We start from the raw sequence: 17,730 nt of genomic DNA on the forward strand, positions 1-17,730 counted from the left end.
CTAAAATAGGATTGGATCATTTACATTTGCCAGGATTTTCTTTAGTTGTTTGTTCCTTTGGCTGCAGGTTAGGCTATTCCTTTTTTGTTTACGCAATGGCTCTGTTTACAAACGAATTCAATGATCAATTCCTAATGCCTCATATAGGTTTCATCGCTTTAGTTCACAATCTGGATTCATACAGGCTAAACTGCAAAAATACAGTGTCTCAGCCTTCTGTTGCCCCTTTAACCTCTCAAACAACTGGAACTCTACGAATTCGAAGAAGAAAGGGTTCAATCTCGTTTGCAACACAACCAATTAAGACCTTTTAACATAGTTCTATTGCAACTACATACATTGCATGTGCGGCTTTCTTAGTAAAATATTTTCTAAAGTAGACAGAACACGTGCCAAAAGAAAGGAAATTTAAAATTGCATTGCATTTCGGTGTGTGTACCTACTTTATTATGCGCATAATATTGCATTCTTGAACTGATGACCAAAACACTAGTATGGTGACAAAGGACCCGCCCCTTATCTGCCTAAAGTAGAGGACATACAAATCGTACTTATACTGTAGACAACTCTTAACTACATTGTATAAATAAGAGAGAACCAAATATGGTGAAGTTGTAAACAAAGTTAATAAAGGAGGGGTATATGATCAAACTTCCCCCACCCACGTTGTTGTATACACAACTCCGAAATTAACTTATACACAACAAAAAAAATTTTCTATATACATACATACTTAATTTCGACTCTCCCCCCAAAAAGTTTTAATACAAAAACAGTATCTTAAGGAAGATGTATAAATATGTCCAAAATTCTCCTGTTGTACTGGAACCCGTTTTCAAAAATATACACAAATTAGAAGATTCAGTTGAATCAGAGCCAAAAAGATTTAAGCTGCAACCACAACAACCAACCACAATGTCATCTCAACAACAATTTAATCAAAGTCATATGTCATCTCAACAACAATTTAATCAAAGTCATATGTCAAACTCATCAACCGGTAGCTCTACAACAATGTACCACGACACAACAAAAGGAACATTTACACCATTGACTACAACAAACTCATACGATGGCTTGTATCATAAAATGACCGCCGTATCGATGATTGATGAACAACACTTTACCAAAGACCAACAACAACTGCGACAACTGAGTCAAATTGAATCAAAACAACAACTGATTACAATTACTAGTAGTAATTTCGATTGCCCTTGTGGTCATTTACATGGACCAGGACAAGGTCACCATGAAGATATTGGTGCTGTTGGATTTGCTGATTTTCCTTTACTTAGAGGTCCAGATTAGACACCGAAGAGATGGTTAGTAAAGGGTAATACTTGGTGATGTCAAAAATATATTTTTAGTTTGGATATAAAGTGGGTAATCGTAATAATAGATTGGTAATTATATAGGGATTTTTTATATATTGGATTAGTGTAATCATAGGAATTTTTAAATGGAATTTGGATGTTGTAAAAGCGATATGGTTATGTATTGGTTGACTGGGGTAGTACTTACACCTCAGTTGGTTAGCTTTTCTTTTCGGCTCTTATTCACGCGTTGAAATGGCACAATTCTGTATGCAATCAATTACTTTCGGAGTTTTTATATTTTGATTACACAAAACTGCGATGTTTGCAAGCAATTCTTTGTTGGGTGAAAATCCCCACTTTGGTATAAGAAGAATAAGATTGCAACATACTTACATAAAGCCCACTTGTGGCTAGTCTATCAGCAAAGATAACAGAGAAAGAGAAAAACCCCCTATAAATAGTCCATCTCTAGAGTATCATACAATTCTGACTAGTAAATTCATTCTAAGTATGTAAAAACTAGCCCCTAATACCAAATGATTGTAATCAGACACCTGCTTTTACCTATCCCCAGTCACTTCCAAACTTCCGGGGAAGTTTGACCAAATCTTTATAACGGAGATGTTCAATTCTCCCAGTTTTAACCGTTGAAATCCAAACTTTCAACTTGAAAATGTCCAACTAAAGTAACAGGATGAGAGCTTAATGCATTCCAGTCAATTACTTTCTATAGCTAGCCTGTATGCAGCACTAGTATTGCTAATAGACTTTGCAGGCGAAATTCTAATGTTGAAGCATCAACTATATCACGTGATACATTTGTATCAAAGTACACATTCTTACCTTTGTATGTGCATATTACATAATCAAGTATAATTTAATCCCAATTAGGAAATCCAATTGAATTGAATACGCGTCTCATTAAATTTCAAATATCAAAATTTTTAATTCTGTTCAAACCCACCAATACAATTCTCTCTTTCTTTACTCTAATTCTTTCGTTTCTTTACTAATTGTCAGTTCAGTCATGTCTAGTCCACCATATAATAGCAGAATTTCGCGAAACTCAAGAAAGAGACAAAATGAACATCACGATGATGATGACGATATTGTTGCAGGAGGTTCACATTCATATAATCATAGGTCGTCGCCAGTACATCAACCATCGTCACCTTTAGCTTCTTCACCTCAACATCAACAACAATTACCCTCATCACCTGCTATCCCATTTGATGCTGGTTTAGATGATGACGACGATGAAGAAATTCAAAATGATATTGCTGATTTGAATCCATCAGATGAAGAAGATGGTGATGATTTAATGGATAATTTGGAAAATGATTACAGGGCTAACCCTGAACAAGATCAATACGATTTAGGAGATGGTAATATTGACGATACTCAAGAATATGATGAAATGGATGCAGCAACAAGAAGAAGAATTGATGAACAATTGAATAGAAGAGATGCTATTTTGAATAATGCTAATCGTTCAAGAAGTGGTGCATTTTTGGATGATGAGGAAGAAAATGACGGTTTAGATGGTATGGATCAATATGGTTTACCTATTCAAAGAAGAAGAAGAAGACAACAACATGATGAAGATCAAGACGATATGATGGATGATATTGAAATTGATCCATTTAGTGAAGAATTGTCTTTGGAGAGTTTGACAGATGTGAAAGCGCCCAGTATTACTGAATGGATCTTACAACCAGCTGTAAGTAGATCTATTGCACGTGAATTGAAATCGTTTTTTTTGGAGTATACTGATGCTAATGGTGAATCAGTTTATGGTAATAAAATGAGAACTTTAGGGGAGGTCAATGCTGAATCATTGGAAGTTAGTTATAAAGATTTAGCTGATTCTAAAGCTATATTGGCGATCTTTTTGGCTACAAGTCCCGAGGAGATGTTAAAAATATTTGATATTGTTGCTATGGAAGCAGTTGAATTGCATTACCCAAACTATTCCCAAATTCATCAAGAAGTGCATGTCAGAATTATTGAATATCCTACATTGTTGAACTTGCGTGATTTAAGAGAAAATAATTTAAATCAATTGGTTAAGGTATCCGGGGTTGTTACTAGAAGAACTGGAGTTTTCCCACAATTGAAATATGTCAAATTTGATTGTCTTAAATGTGGAGTTGTTTTAGGTCCATTCATTCAAGACTCAAACAGTGAAATGAAGATTTCATTTTGTACCAATTGTCAAAGTAAAGGTCCATTCAAGATGAATTCGGAAAAGACCTTGTATAGGAATTATCAAAGAATCACATTACAAGAAGCTCCAGGTACCGTCCCAGCAGGTAGATTACCAAGACATAGAGAAGTCATTTTGTTGTCTGATTTAGTTGATGTTGCCAAACCGGGAGAAGAGATTGAAGTTACTGGTATATATAAAAACAATTATGATGGTAATTTAAATGCCAAGAACGGATTCCCGGTTTTCGCCACCATTATTGAAGCCAATTCCATTAGAAGAAAAGAAAGTAGTGCATTTATGGGTGGCAACAATTTGGTTAACATTTGGACTGAAGAAGAAGAACGTGAATTCCGTAAATTATCGCGGGAACGTGGATTAATTGATAAAATTATTTCATCAATGGCACCATCAATTTATGGTCATAAAGATATCAAAACTGCTATTGCTTGTTCATTATTTGGTGGTGTTGCTAAAAACGTTAATGGTAAATTATCCATCAGAGGTGATATCAATGTCTTGTTACTAGGTGATCCAGGTACTGCCAAATCACAAATTTTGAAATATGTTGAAAAAACCGCAAGTCGTGCTGTTTTCGCCACTGGTCAAGGTGCATCTGCCGTGGGTTTAACTGCATCAGTAAGAAAAGACCCCATTACTCGTGAATGGACTTTGGAAGGCGGTGCATTGGTGCTTGCTGATAAGGGAACATGCATGATTGATGAATTTGATAAAATGAATGATCAAGATCGTACTTCCATTCATGAGGCCATGGAACAACAAAGTATCTCCGTTTCAAAAGCTGGTATCGTCACTACTTTGCAAGCACGTTGTGCTATTATTGCTGCTGCTAACCCTAATGGTGGTAGATATAACTCCACATTGCCATTGTCACAAAATGTCAACTTAACCGAACCAATCTTGTCACGTTTTGATATCTTGTGTGTTGTTCGTGATTTAGTCAATCCTGAATCAGATGAAAGATTGGCTAGTTTTGTTATTGATTCACATATGAGATCACATCCAGCTAATGCTGATGGAGTTATTAATGATGGCGATGAAGAAGATATTGTTGAATCTAATGCATCGGCTAAAACCAAAGATGAAAGATTAGCCGAATTGAAACAACAAAAAGAACAAGAAATATCACCCATCCCACAAGATCTATTGATTAAGTACATCCAATATGCTCGTGTTAAGGTACAACCGAAATTACATCAAATGGATATGGATAAAGTTGCCAAAGTATATGCTGATTTGAGGAAAGAAAGTATATCTACTGGATCTTTCCCTATAACCGTGCGTCATTTGGAAAGTATTTTAAGAATTGCTGAATCATTTGCCAAGATGAGATTAAGTGATTTTGTCAGTCAAAATGATTTGAATCGTGCTATAAAGGTGAGTATTGATAGTTTCGTTGGTGCGCAAAAAGTTACCGTTAAGAAACAATTGCAAGCCAAGTTTCAAAAGTATACTTTGCCTACTAGAACCAGGTAAAAACGCGGTGTTGGGGGTGGCATATGTGGGAAGTTCTCTTTTTTGTTCAGTTCTTAGATTAGTGTATTTCAATTTAAATTATGTTTTGGTAAATGAGATTGTAGTGGAATTATCACCGAGATGTATGGAAAAAAAACCCACATTGGGACAAAAAAATAATCACGTCTCTGCAAGAACATCAGGCGACATTACACAACGCGTCTATACTAGCTATGTTGAATCTAGACAAGTATGTACGTACTCCATAGTTACATAGCTATCCAATACTAACTTACTCTCCCCTTAGGACAATAGAACACATCAAGCAATGCAAACTAATACCTGAATCAGACGTTGAAGAAATATGCATCCAACTAATTGATATTCTAATAGAAGAATCCAATATCCAACACATAAATACACCCGTCACTATATGCGGTGATATCCATGGACAACTACATGATCTAATTACCATTTTCTCCATTGGTGGCAACTTACCCGAGACGCAATATGTATTTCTTGGAGATTTTGTTGATCGCGGATTCAACTCATTAGAGACTTTGTTATTACTAATGACGTATAAATTGAAATATCCTTCCAAAATTACTCTAATACGTGGCAATCATGAGTCCCGACAGATAACAACGGTGTATGGATTTTACGATGAATGTTTGAGGAAATATGGATCAGTTAATATATGGAGGTATTGTTGTGAAGTATTTGATTATCTAAGTCTAGGCGCAATTATCAATAGCCAGAGGGGAAGTAACGATGGAGGAGGTGGAGGGGTGTTTTGTGTACATGGTGGACTAAGTCCTGAAATTGACTCGATCGACCAAATACGAATCCTAGATCGAAAACAAGAAGTGCCTCACGAAGGAGGCATGTGTGATTTACTATGGAGTGATCCAGAAGAAGATGTGAAAGGATGGAGTATATCACCTCGTGGAGCAGGGTTTCTTTTCGGTGAATCTGAAGTTGACAAATTTCTTCATTTGAACAATGTGGGGCTCATTGCACGTGCTCATCAATTGGTGATGGAGGGCTATAGAGAAATGTTTGATCTGAAGTTGGTTACTGTTTGGTCGGCGCCTAATTATTGTTATCGATGTGGTAATGTAGCTAGCGTGTTGAAGATTGATGATGATTTGAGGAGGGAGTATAAGGTGTTTGAAGCTGTTGATTATGATGACGAAGAAGGAGAAGCAGAAGAAGGTGGAGGAAGTAGAGGAATTGGTGCTGGTGGTGCATTGAGTAAGAAGCCAGTAGTTGAGTATTTCTTGTAGAGTGTGTAAAGCATAGATTGTATCACTTTGTATTATTAATCATTTTGTAACGAATTGTGAGGTGTGGACAAATGACTTGCATTAAAAACGTGGGTATTATCAAATGCTTCAGGTAGATTGTGGGGAGTTGGTAGGATGGGATCTGGAACAAATAGTTGATATTCCATTCCGAAGTAGAATGTAAAGAGTTGGTATCGTTACTAAAAAGGGTAAACTTGTTTCCTATTTGGGAACAACCGAGAATTTTATCATTTGTGGCTAGAGACTACGGAACAATAACGATACACGGTTGTTATATACTACGGTGGTTATCTGTCAAAAAACATAGACTAAAAGTTGCAATTTTGACATATATCAATCTATGAAAGTATAAAGGGTAAAACACGTAAATAAATGTCGGTTCTCAAAAAACACGAAATTCCCAATTCCAGCGCGACTTTGTCATACAATACACAAAAATCGTATCATAGAAAAGGGTTTTTCGGTGTCGGTGCTTGTTATATTCGCCACATCAAAACACCGAAGGTAATTCCAGTACTTAGAAGTGCTCTACGAAGGGAATGCGTCGTTGTAGTGGCTTTATCAAAAAAATCAAAGCGTTGGCCCATTTGCAAGCTGATTGTCTAAATTAAAATATGTCAGAAATGAGAATGAAGAGTTCTAGAAATTCATTTCCTATAAATTGAGCGTTAATCTTCTTTTATAACGACTTCCTGTACGATAGTCAAAAACGAATACATAACGAGGTGCACATTTTCCAAACAAGAAACACTTTTTGATGCACCTTTACTTAAAGTTTTTACTTTCCGTAAGTTTCATTTAGTGGCTTATGCACACAAAAAATAAGGCCAATGATAATACGTTAACGCCTGATTTTTTTAGTTCTGGTTTACTCAATTACGCATTTATTTCAAATCGGCAAGAAATGGATGTTATAGATGCGTATCAGTGACTGGGGGGAAGAACTAATTTGTAGGCGTTGATGAATGGCACGAATATTATTTCAATGGCTCTTAGTTCAATTCAGAAGGACGCGGCGTTCTTGCACCTGAACAGAAGCATGGCGTTATGTTGATCATTTGAGAGAAGAGATCTACTACCTTCATTTTTGTTTGGATAATGTCATACCGCTTTAACTTTTGGTTCTTTGAAAATCAATGTATTATTTAGGTTAAAACTTGATTCTGCTTTTCCGATTTAAGCGAATGCCAACTTAAGAAATATATTTATCTTGTGAATAATCAATATCTTGAACAGGGTTTTTTTAAAAGATAATCAAAGTAAACAAAAATCGTCCCAGATCAGATTCAAAAGCTTATTTGTGTGCACTACACAATCCTACTCTCTTTGGACACAGATTAGAGGAATACGTACATACATGGCTCGTGTAATCTTGTCTTTGCATTTGTTTCGTAACTCACCCTAATATTGCTCTGTATCGTGAGCAAAAAAAACCTTCATTGGGCTTAGTACGGTGAATTCGGATCGAGTGGCGGGTTTATGCATCTACGATATTTCCGACAAAAATTCATTCCTTGCTGCACAAAAAAACCTCGATTAAGAAAAAAATTTCTAATGCCCATCCTTCAGACTTCGCCTACTCGTTACTCTCGAGAGAAAGCACAACCTTAGCACTAGCACTCATCTTTTGAACCTCCCCTGACTCCCCCCTTTTGACTTCTTGAGGCATCACGTGTTAAAGACGCATCAGGGGGAGGGAGCAAGGAGAGTATACAAAAGATCGACAATATGAAAAGTCATTGGGCTCATTTACAGTTTTGTGTTTTATTTACATTAGGAATTTCTTTTTATTCACCTTTGTCAAGTTGTAAACAAATGCTTTAATTACACAAAACCAGTAAGAGCTCTTTTGTCGATTTAAAGTCGATACCAAATCTGTTTCAATTACGTGTCACGACATTGAAAGGAGACCGAAGCTGCGTCTATGTACGAAGACATAGCTTTATTTGAATAGTTGATATGCGTAACTAGTTTGTACTGAAGAGTATTGTCCTTAGGCAGTTGTTATCACCCGTGAAAGGGTTGTAAAAGAGTTTGAGCAAAACAAGAAATTATTTTCTCACTTTCTTCATTTCATACACAAAAGTACAACAATCGTTTTAAATTTCTCCCAATTGTTATTTTTGACTAGCAAAAAAAAAGATTTGGTACACCTCGAACACTATTATGCTTAGCTTTATCTTTTATAATTAGTGAGAAAGAGAAAGCCTTGGAACGAAAAATAGTAAACAAGGACAAAAATAGATGAATATAACCCGGTGTGCAAACAGGGCTTAGTTGCCGACAATTTCATAATTGTAAGAAACATCAAGCTGGAAGGGGCGTGAGATAACTTTGTTGAGTCTGCACTATTTTTAGTTCCTCAACTTCTTTATCAGCGGTTAACAACAAAATTTCCAAATGTCGCTGAACGTTTCTTTTTTTTGCATTTTCGAGTGGAGATTTCCCATCGTACGAAAGCTCTTCCAACCTTCATATATCTATTGTTTCTCGAAGTTTATTGTCTCCTCTGGTTTGCTCTGTTTAAGATTCTCGGACAATAGGTCGCTTGCACATACAAATCACTACATACAGTCGAATAAAAAATTAGTAATCGTAAACACAAGTCTACTATTGTTCTTGAAGACAATATCAATACTATTTATATCACACACTCTGTCGCAAATAATGTATGTCATACTGCATAACTACACAAACAAAAATCACGTCGTGTTTTGGTTGATTCATACGATTGTAAACAATTCCATTGTTCAATTGAAAGGTCATTATAATATCCGAACCGTCAACCGTCCTCGGTGTGAAGACCAATTGGTCACTGGATAAAACTTTTGGATAAAAGGGCTATACACTTATAGATAGATGTGTTTACTATGAGCCTTGTATAGTCATGTCTGTTTTCCATCAAAGCCATAAAGTGAAATTGTATGGCTTAACAAAACTGTGACGTATTTGAAATTCTGCCAGATTTTTTAAAGTAGTACAAATTTGATATTTTTCTTAAGTATACGCTTCAATTGCAGTATGAAATTTTTTGTTTCTGTACTTCAAATTTTATTTTCGTCTTCGCATTTTTACACATTCACTATTGTTTATTTATGATTCTTATTTTAGTTTTGTTACATTCGTAATCAGATGGGTAAAGAAACGATTGACAAAGGATCACAAAGAAAGAACTCAGTCGCTTTCTTATTAATTAGAAAATTTTTTAGAGCGATACAAGAAAAGTATATATTGAATTCAAAAGAACCCTTGTTTTCAAAAAATTGATATTCTTGCTGGAACGACTCAATTTTGTATAACTTCACTCATTCATTCATTCATTAATATTTTACTTCAACAGCCACGTCGCATTATAGCAGTAGAACCCTTTGCTTAAACTGCAACAACTTCATTACATAAACTTCCATAGAACCACGTCGCATTTATAATTATATTCAATAGCATATTCCATCACAATGAAACTCCTCGAACTCATATACAGCTTCTTCCTATTCCTCGCACTCACTACAGCCAAGACTACATCCACAACATCATCATCATCAACAGCTACTACAACAACAAAAACCTCACAAAGTAATACTTCAGTTTGGGTAACAGGGACTGATGCTAGTGGAATAACTCGTACGACGCAAAGTGTATTCTCACAATCTTTCAAATCTGCATATACAGAAGCTGAAGAAACACCTTCATCGGGATCTGTTGGACTTGGCAGTCTTTCCGGAAGCGTGGGCCATATTCGTACCTACGATAGAACTACAATTTCACTGGGTGGTGCTGGTGAAGCTGTTGCTGTTGGTCGTAACTTCATTGCATTGAATGGACTTTTTTCATTGATTTACGTACTTCTTTAGAATAGAACACTTTTAATATACACTCAGAGCATTTGTAAAGGAGGTTACTAAATCATTTTCTTGTCCGTAATGTAATTGTTTTTGTGTATCGGTTAACAACATCGGAAAATACTTTGCAACTATTTTTGTGTATATAATTCAACGCTACCATTTATTTTGCATTCATTTTTAATTTCTTTTTTTCGGTCAAGATATCTTTTACACATTCAGATAGAGATTTTATGGAATTCCGAAAGAGAGAAAAAGCATTGCAAAACAAGACTTTCCAATTGAAATTATAGGCTTAATTTGTAGTGATGACAGGAATACACAACTTTTATAAGGCCCTAACTCTTTTTTAGAAGTAAAACGACCGTTTAGCTTGACTAGATTAAGTTCCAGTGAGAGAAAGTCACAAAACAGATTTCATTATATTGGCCCCCTTGCTTTGAATTGCAGAATGCAAGTATCCCGTAACCAATGCTACAAGTTTGTTTGACATCCATTTACCTATATTTGCTCTATCTCACATGTTAGATCCCAACCTACCTGGTGGTATGAGGCTGTAATTTTTATCAAAAATGAAGCAAGCCGCTTTTGTTTACGATTTTTGCTAGGTTTTAATACAAAACAGAAAATTATTTCAACTTTTTCAACCTGGGCCTATTAGTTTGTTTTAAGTAACTAAAGAGAGATAACGGGGAGCACCAAGCCAATCTTAGATATCACACTTCCAGTTAAAAAGGGTGCTAAGACCAACAAATCTAATTGTGGCTGCTTTATTTCGTCACGAGGAATAGCGCAAAACGCGCGCTCCCTTAATTTAAAATTTAATTAAAAATTTAATTGACTTTGTCGCGACAAATAAAATTACATGACACAAATGATAATAGCTAAACCTTAGAATTAATCATTGACAGTCAGAACATGAACAATAATTCAATCATCGTTCTACTCGAAAAGCTATCATCAAAAGTTTATTAATAATTTTCTATTTAATTGCTCCACCATATATCACAACAATGTCATCAGACAGAATAGCTAAATCACCATCACCGAACACGGCAATTCCCAACGACAATGATGATCAAGGTGTGGAAGTCACTGGCATCCCACCAAACCATACTGGCTCATCTTCATCTTTATCTTCCCTGGCATTTTCACAACGGTTAAACACAACCGAGTCGTCGGCTCTGAGACAAAGACTGCAACAACAACAGCAGCAGCAACTGAGTGGTACCAACGGCAAGCCCGTGACCCAAGACCTAGCATCATCAATCAACTTCAACACATCATTCGATCTACTCGATTACAAATCCGTCACTTTAGAAAATAAAGGATCAGTAGCTCGTGATCATATGGCCAATGAACGTACTTTCTTAGCTTGGTTACGTACATCACTTGCATTTATAACTATAGGCATCGGAGTCACTCAATTATTTCGATTAGAGAAACCAGGAACAAAAGTGCATACCACTGATCGAATAATTGATTTATCAATGGACCACAAGAGTGGCGACTTGAAGCGATATGGGAAACCTTTGGGATCTATATTCATAGTATTGGGAATTTTGACGTTGATTATGGGGTTTAAACGATATTTTCACGTTCAACGATTATTAACAAAGTCATATTATCCTGCTGCTAGATTGGGTATTGCTATATTATTGTTTTTGATTTTGAGTGTTGTTTTGGTGACGTTGGCTTTGGTGTTGCAAACATCGCTATTATGAAGAAAAAGAGGTATAAAAGAATAGATAGGTTTTGGGGATAGACATTCTAAAGTCCATTGTAAGGAAGTAGTTATACAAAAGAATTGTAGTCACGCGCCACTCTAAACAATCAATAACCTGCAGTTCTTTTATATTATTGAGTCTTCTGGTCAGTTTTTGCCCTATGGCTGCTTCTAGCCCAGAAAAGGAACACAATACTTACTGTGAGAAGGGTGCTGACAGCTTCTTGGAAAATAAAGGTCAACAAGTCAAGCTTTTGTGCCATTTGCATTTGTTTCAATTCGAATAGTGACTTTACCATCAAACGTAATTTACTCCTGGCAGGGAAATACCCTGGAGCCTCACTATGAACAAACCTGATCATCAAGATATAAGATATCACCATAATCACGCCTTTTGCAACAACTGGTAAGATCCAAATGACCAAACTTGATCTCTTAAAGGCCATTGCCACGTTATCGGTGGATCCCATATCTACGTTTGGTGGAGTTGTGGTAATGTTCTTTTTAGTTTTAAAGTAAGACAAAACTGATAGCACAAACCAGATGACAAAGTTTAGTTGCCTGACATAAATGAAGTAACTTGCAAAATTATAACCTTCCTGTTTAATAGGGATCCCGACTAACGAAATTGTTTCTTGCATCAGGAAACGCAACCAGATAAACCCAACTATTACATCGAAGATTAGATATGCAGTTGCCTTGTTGAACCAACCACGATCACGAGGGAAATCCCTGTAGCTAATTGACTTATCGTTATAGTAAAAAATAACACCAAATCCCATAGAGAACAATAAAGCAGTGTATGATTTGAACACAAGGTGAAACTGTATCACAAACATCTCAGTGATTTGCAAAGCCTTGATTATACGAGACTTTTGGTAAGTTGCAACGATATTATTTTCAATAAACAAATGTACGAACTCAATTGAAAAAGCAATAACAAATGGAATTAGTGTCAAAAACACAAACGTCTTTGTTATAGCCTCGATTGAGCTTATGTTTCTAGGGTTCCTTTCAACGTTGTGTGTCAATGCGAAATACGACGATATTGCAAGTAATGCAAAAGCGATAGTGAGAACCGTTTTAACACTCGCATAATACAAGTATTGTGCATAGCTTAAATTCCCATAATGTTGTCTAAACTCTACTGGCAATTTAAAACCAAGCTCTGTTTCGTGGTTGGGGGCAATGTAAACACAATAGATTCTAGAAATAGATACAGGAAACAAAATCTCTTTATCGATAATGCCACTCCAAAATATCACACCATCTTCAGTATGTGCCCAACTAGATTCAACATTGAATAACCCGTCCTTGTTCAAGATTTCCTGGTACAATTTTGTTTTGTTTGTAGAATATAATTCAGTGAATCCTTTAAATGTAGGAATATTCGGATGATTGATAATTTCCGGAGGGAAGATGAAACCGGGAATTTTGTATTCTGTAATAGACTCATCAGCAATTAACCGGATATATGATCCATTGGGGTTGTTTTCATGTTTATGGATGTAGCGGCACACCACGCCTTCTGTGTAGTTCAACATAGTTAGTTGATACTCCAATGCGAAGATGTACGAGGCGGACAATAATAAAAGCGCAATACAGTGGAATGATGTGAAAAGCATTTCTTGAGGGCTTTCTGGGTTCTGGTCCCATTAACAAAAGGGGATTAGCGAATGTTGATGATAGCAACAATTGTGGGGAGCGATGAATTTGTCCATGACCAATTAAGAGAAAGAGCTATGTCAATTTTTCTGTCCAACCCCAATGAACTTTTGCTCGCAATTGACCAAAGCCACAAAAGTATGAACTTTTGACGTCACAATTCTTTTCTCTTGTGTCGTGTGTTAGATAAAAGTCAACTATTGATGTAAAAATGAGGGGTGGTTATGTATAATAAGCGACTTCGTTATATCACACAGCGCTCGACCTGACCAACTCAAGTACTTCTTTATTCGATTTCTCTGCTTTACTTGACTAAAGTCGCATACAACCTATTTGAGCTTCTCATGTTCGGTCGTTAATAGTAAAAAGGCAATACACTTCAAACAATCAGCAATTGACCTCGCTAGCCCATAGATAGAAACTTCAAGTTTTGTGCTGAAAAGGGATTACCTAACCAACAAAACAGTATCCAACCAATGAAGTTCTAAGATAAGTTTCGAACAAAGTGCATACTGATTGATTATAATGGATTGGTTGAGAATACGCTTGTGGATATACGCGGTTGGTAGTGTATTGAGTAAGTTCACTGCTTCCTTACAGAAGAAAATCTTTTGCTGGCTAGAACAATCAAACTATTATATTGGAACCTCAATCTTTTATAAGCGGAGCTACTTGGGGGTGGGGGTCAAATTTGCAACCAAACTTTGTTCCAAACAATTAGTAGATTTCACAAAAGTCTTAGTTTAATTGTATCACGTGATATTAGGGCATTTGACCTATACGTGCTAGAATTTTGTGCAAAAAGTACACGCACCTTTACATCTACTCTCTCGCTCACACTGAAGAAAAAAATTTAAGGATCGAAAAGCATCAACAGATTGCCATAGTCATCCATATACAACAAATCACGTCAAAATGGTATGTCTAGGGTGAAACAAACAGGATATTGGAATGTAATAGAGACAAAGAGGATAAAGAGATCAAGATATTGGGATTATTCTACAAAGGACAGTGATGAAATTAAAGGCAACCGAATTACACATTTTAATAACAACTTGCTACAACTACCAATGGCAATGTAATCAAGCATTAAAAGCACCCCTCTTCAAAATAGGATATCAACAACATATCAAATGAATTTCATGATTACAAGACTAATCAAGAAGCAACAAGCCACATGCCCGTCAATATTCAGTATTTTCAAAAGCCACTTCAATCAATTCACAATCTTTATCCCTCAATTCCATTACATGTATCCACAGAAGCGTTTAACATTGAATACTAACAATTCATTTTTTAGGGAAAAGTTCACGGTTCATTAGCTCGTGCTGGTAAAGTTAAGTCACAAACTCCAAAAGTTGAAAAACAAGATAAACCAAAGAGACCTCAAGGTAGAGCTTTCATGAGATTGAAGTACACTAGAAGATTCGTTAACGTTACTTTGACCAACGGTAAGAGAAAGATGAATGCTCAATCAGCTTAGATAAACTAGGACAATGTGTTGAAATCTATTGTATTTTATATAAATTGGTTTAATGGGTTCGATGAGTTAATAATATATAAATAAAATTTGAACAAGAGTGCTAAGCAATTGTAAATGAGACAGAGGACGTGCTATAGGGTGTTCCTTTGCAAAGTTCTATTGTCTTCTATATACTATTTCTACCACGTTGGAATCAAAAAGTATGAATATACTCTTGACCTCACTTCGGCCGTCTCTTCATCTTCAACAAACATTGGAGTCATGTTAATCATATCAATCTTTTCAGCATCGAATTGGTACTCTTTACAAGTTTCAAAAAATTTCAAATCTTCATTGAGTAAATGGGCTCGATGTGGGCTGAAAACGACTAGACATTTCCCATTGGATTTTAGTGATTGACGACATGCAGTTAATAGTTTATGATGTTCAGTATGATTGAAGACTAAGTCTGATAGTATAATTAAATCAAATTTCTCATCTTCTTCGAGGTTTCCTGCTTCTTCATTTTTGTAAATCAGTTCTCTTACGTTGTGCCCCCATATATATCCTTTCACTTTATAATCCGACATTTGAGGCGCTTTCTGCTTCAAATCATTGAAACTGTATTCAATATGGTTGATCAAATCCGGATCAGGATAATCAGTAGCTATTACTTCTTTAGCCCCATTAACAGCACATACTAATGAAGGTAAAGCGGCAGCTGCACCTAATTCCAAAACACGTTTCCCTTGTACAAGCTCCTCAGCATGTTTATCCAAATAATCAGCAGTGTAGATCCCAGCATTCCATAATAAGTGACCCCATAATGGTGATTTTCCAACTAATTTCATACGAATTTGCTTTGGTTCGGCATGGGACACTTTACGATCATATGTGGCGAAATGGGACTCAGGTGGTGGCGGTAAAAAGCCTTCTGGCTCTTCAAATATGTTTGCATCTATGGATAATTCGTCGTCTGACATTATATTGATATAGTAAGTATTTTTGACGAAGAAGAAGAGGTTTCAATAAAGTGATGGAAAAAAATATTATATCATCGAAATTCTTGCAATTCTTGATTTGACTTTTTGATTAATGAAACAGTGGATGAACGATTGACAAGCTCGCTCTTCATAGATCAATGTCAACAGTCTAGACCAATCACTCCATAGGGTTGCTCTTCCTTCAATTGAATCATATCGTAATCCTCTTATAATCACAAGATCTGATACATTTGTAGATCTCATCAAACGAAAAACAAAAAACACAACCACAAACGATCCATTCACACAATAACACATTACAAATCATTATACCATTTAATCCCTTCTCCAATGCCACGACCTAAGAAATGGACCGATATATCAATAGAATTGATCAAGGATCCAGACAATTTCGAACTATGGCAACAACTAATCACATCGGCAGAATACAATGATAAAAATGGAATATCTAAATCAACACCACAATCACAATTAGAAATACTACGAACGTCGTATGATAAATTTTTGACCAAGTATCCATTCATGTACAAGTACTGGATACGATATGCTGAATGGGAATTCAAATTGACTGATGTTGATGCAGCTGTGAAGATCTATGAAGATGCTTTCCAACATTTGGGATCTTGTATTGAATTATGGGTCAATTATTTACAATTTCGAATAAATACAATTACCAATAATGTTTATCAAGTGTTGGGACTATTTGAAAAAGCAAGAAAGTTGATTGGTTGCCATTTTTATAGTTATGAGTTTTATACTCTATATTTATCATTTCTTGAAAGTTATGCTACTGAAGAGAATCAATTCAAGAGGAAATGTTATACTTTGATCAGAATTATTCTTGAAGTGCCCTTGTACCATTATGAATATTTTTACAAGAAATATTTCGAATTGATTGGTCGTATGGGCAATGATGTCAAGCATCAACCGGATTTACAATATCTTGTTCCAGCAAATGAATTACAACGAAATGCTAAGAATTTACCACAACAATTGAAAAAAACATTCACTGATGCTTACATTACCATTCAATACAAAGTATATGAACTATATCATTTTGAAAAACGGTTCAAACGGCAATACAACGATGTCAAACTCCTATCTAGACAAGAATTGGATTCATGGATACAATACTTTGATTTCCTACAATTGAAAAAATATCCTCAACTGTATATTGAGTTAAACTATTGGCGTTATATATATATCGCTGCAAATTATCGTGAATCATGGGTCAAATTTGCTGATTATTTCATATTTTATGGAAAATTCAATCTGGCTAGACGTGTTTTGATTCGAGGTTGGAAATATCTTGGTGATGTTCAAATATTGATTAAATTGATTGATTTGGAAATTTTCTTGAAGCAATTTCATCGAGCTAAAAATTTGATTATTGAGTATTTGAAATACAATGTGTCCATCCCTATTCCAATTTACGAGAAGTTGATTAGTATTGAACGGATATTCAATGATGATGATGATCATGTGCTCAATTTATTTAAACTGATTATTCAAGATACTCAAATTGATTGGTTTTTCAATGTATTGACTTATTATACCATCGATAAGGAGAAAAAGTTGGCATTTCTTGAAGAGATGAAGGAATTTAAAGGACAAAAGTATTATGATAACACAATGAATTTAGTCCTGGAGAGAAACGGAGAGGAGAAACAATCTACTCCCGATTTTAATCAAATATATGAGGAGCTACTACAATCAACATAAAAATAGT

The 17,730-nt window shown here is 35.6% G+C and overlaps 9 protein-coding genes across 9 annotated transcripts; 7 read left to right on the forward strand and 2 right to left on the reverse strand. All coding sequences in view use genetic code 12, as the record gives it.

Annotated features, from left to right (window-relative positions):
- Nucleotides 1-789: 789 nt before the first annotated feature.
- CORT_0D02560 (hypothetical protein) lies at nt 790-1,308 on the forward strand (the record flags this gene model as incomplete). The annotated part of the gene is made up of 1 exon (XM_003869189.1): nt 790-1,308. The coding sequence occupies one exon, from the start codon at nt 790-792 to the stop codon at nt 1,306-1,308; it is 519 nt and encodes a 172-aa protein (XP_003869238.1).
- Nucleotides 1,309-2,343: 1,035 nt separating this feature from the next.
- CORT_0D02570 (Mcm2 protein) lies at nt 2,344-5,019 on the forward strand (the record flags this gene model as incomplete). The annotated part of the gene is made up of 1 exon (XM_003869190.1): nt 2,344-5,019. One exon carries the CDS (start codon nt 2,344-2,346, stop codon nt 5,017-5,019), a length of 2,676 nt encoding a protein of 891 aa, XP_003869239.1.
- Nucleotides 5,020-5,231: 212 nt separating this feature from the next.
- CORT_0D02580 (Pph3 protein) lies at nt 5,232-6,284 on the forward strand (the record flags this gene model as incomplete). The annotated part of the gene is made up of 2 exons (XM_003869191.1): nt 5,232-5,248; nt 5,306-6,284. The coding sequence occupies 2 exons, from the start codon at nt 5,232-5,234 to the stop codon at nt 6,282-6,284; spliced, it is 996 nt and encodes a 331-aa protein (XP_003869240.1).
- A 3,476-nt stretch (nt 6,285-9,760) lies between these two features.
- Nucleotides 9,761-10,156, forward strand: CORT_0D02600 (Kre1 protein; the record flags this gene model as incomplete). Its single annotated transcript, XM_003869192.1, has 1 exon — nt 9,761-10,156. One exon carries the CDS (start codon nt 9,761-9,763, stop codon nt 10,154-10,156), a length of 396 nt encoding a protein of 131 aa, XP_003869241.1.
- Nucleotides 10,157-11,157: 1,001 nt separating this feature from the next.
- CORT_0D02610 (hypothetical protein) lies at nt 11,158-11,868 on the forward strand (the record flags this gene model as incomplete). The annotated part of the gene is made up of 1 exon (XM_003869193.1): nt 11,158-11,868. The coding sequence occupies one exon, from the start codon at nt 11,158-11,160 to the stop codon at nt 11,866-11,868; it is 711 nt and encodes a 236-aa protein (XP_003869242.1).
- A 133-nt stretch (nt 11,869-12,001) lies between these two features.
- On the reverse strand, nt 12,002-13,495 carry CORT_0D02620 (hypothetical protein; the record flags this gene model as incomplete). The annotated part of the gene is made up of 1 exon (XM_003869194.1): nt 12,002-13,495. The coding sequence occupies one exon, from the start codon at nt 13,493-13,495 to the stop codon at nt 12,002-12,004; it is 1,494 nt and encodes a 497-aa protein (XP_003869243.1).
- Nucleotides 13,496-14,450: 955 nt separating this feature from the next.
- CORT_0D02630 (Rps30 40S ribosomal protein S30) lies at nt 14,451-15,018 on the forward strand (the record flags this gene model as incomplete). Its single annotated transcript, XM_003869195.1, has 2 exons — nt 14,451-14,453; nt 14,836-15,018. The coding sequence occupies 2 exons, from the start codon at nt 14,451-14,453 to the stop codon at nt 15,016-15,018; spliced, it is 186 nt and encodes a 61-aa protein (XP_003869244.1).
- Nucleotides 15,019-15,197: 179 nt separating this feature from the next.
- Nucleotides 15,198-15,980, reverse strand: CORT_0D02640 (Nnt1 protein; the record flags this gene model as incomplete). The annotated part of the gene is made up of 1 exon (XM_003869196.1): nt 15,198-15,980. One exon carries the CDS (start codon nt 15,978-15,980, stop codon nt 15,198-15,200), a length of 783 nt encoding a protein of 260 aa, XP_003869245.1.
- A 351-nt stretch (nt 15,981-16,331) lies between these two features.
- On the forward strand, nt 16,332-17,723 carry CORT_0D02650 (Prp42 component of the U1 snRNP; the record flags this gene model as incomplete). Its single annotated transcript, XM_003869197.1, has 1 exon — nt 16,332-17,723. One exon carries the CDS (start codon nt 16,332-16,334, stop codon nt 17,721-17,723), a length of 1,392 nt encoding a protein of 463 aa, XP_003869246.1.
- Nucleotides 17,724-17,730: the final 7 nt, after the last annotated feature.

This window comes from Candida orthopsilosis (genome assembly GCF_000315875.1).
Source record: "Candida orthopsilosis Co 90-125, chromosome 4 draft sequence".
Classification (NCBI taxonomy): Eukaryota; Fungi; Ascomycota; class Pichiomycetes; order Serinales; family Debaryomycetaceae; genus Lodderomyces; species Lodderomyces orthopsilosis.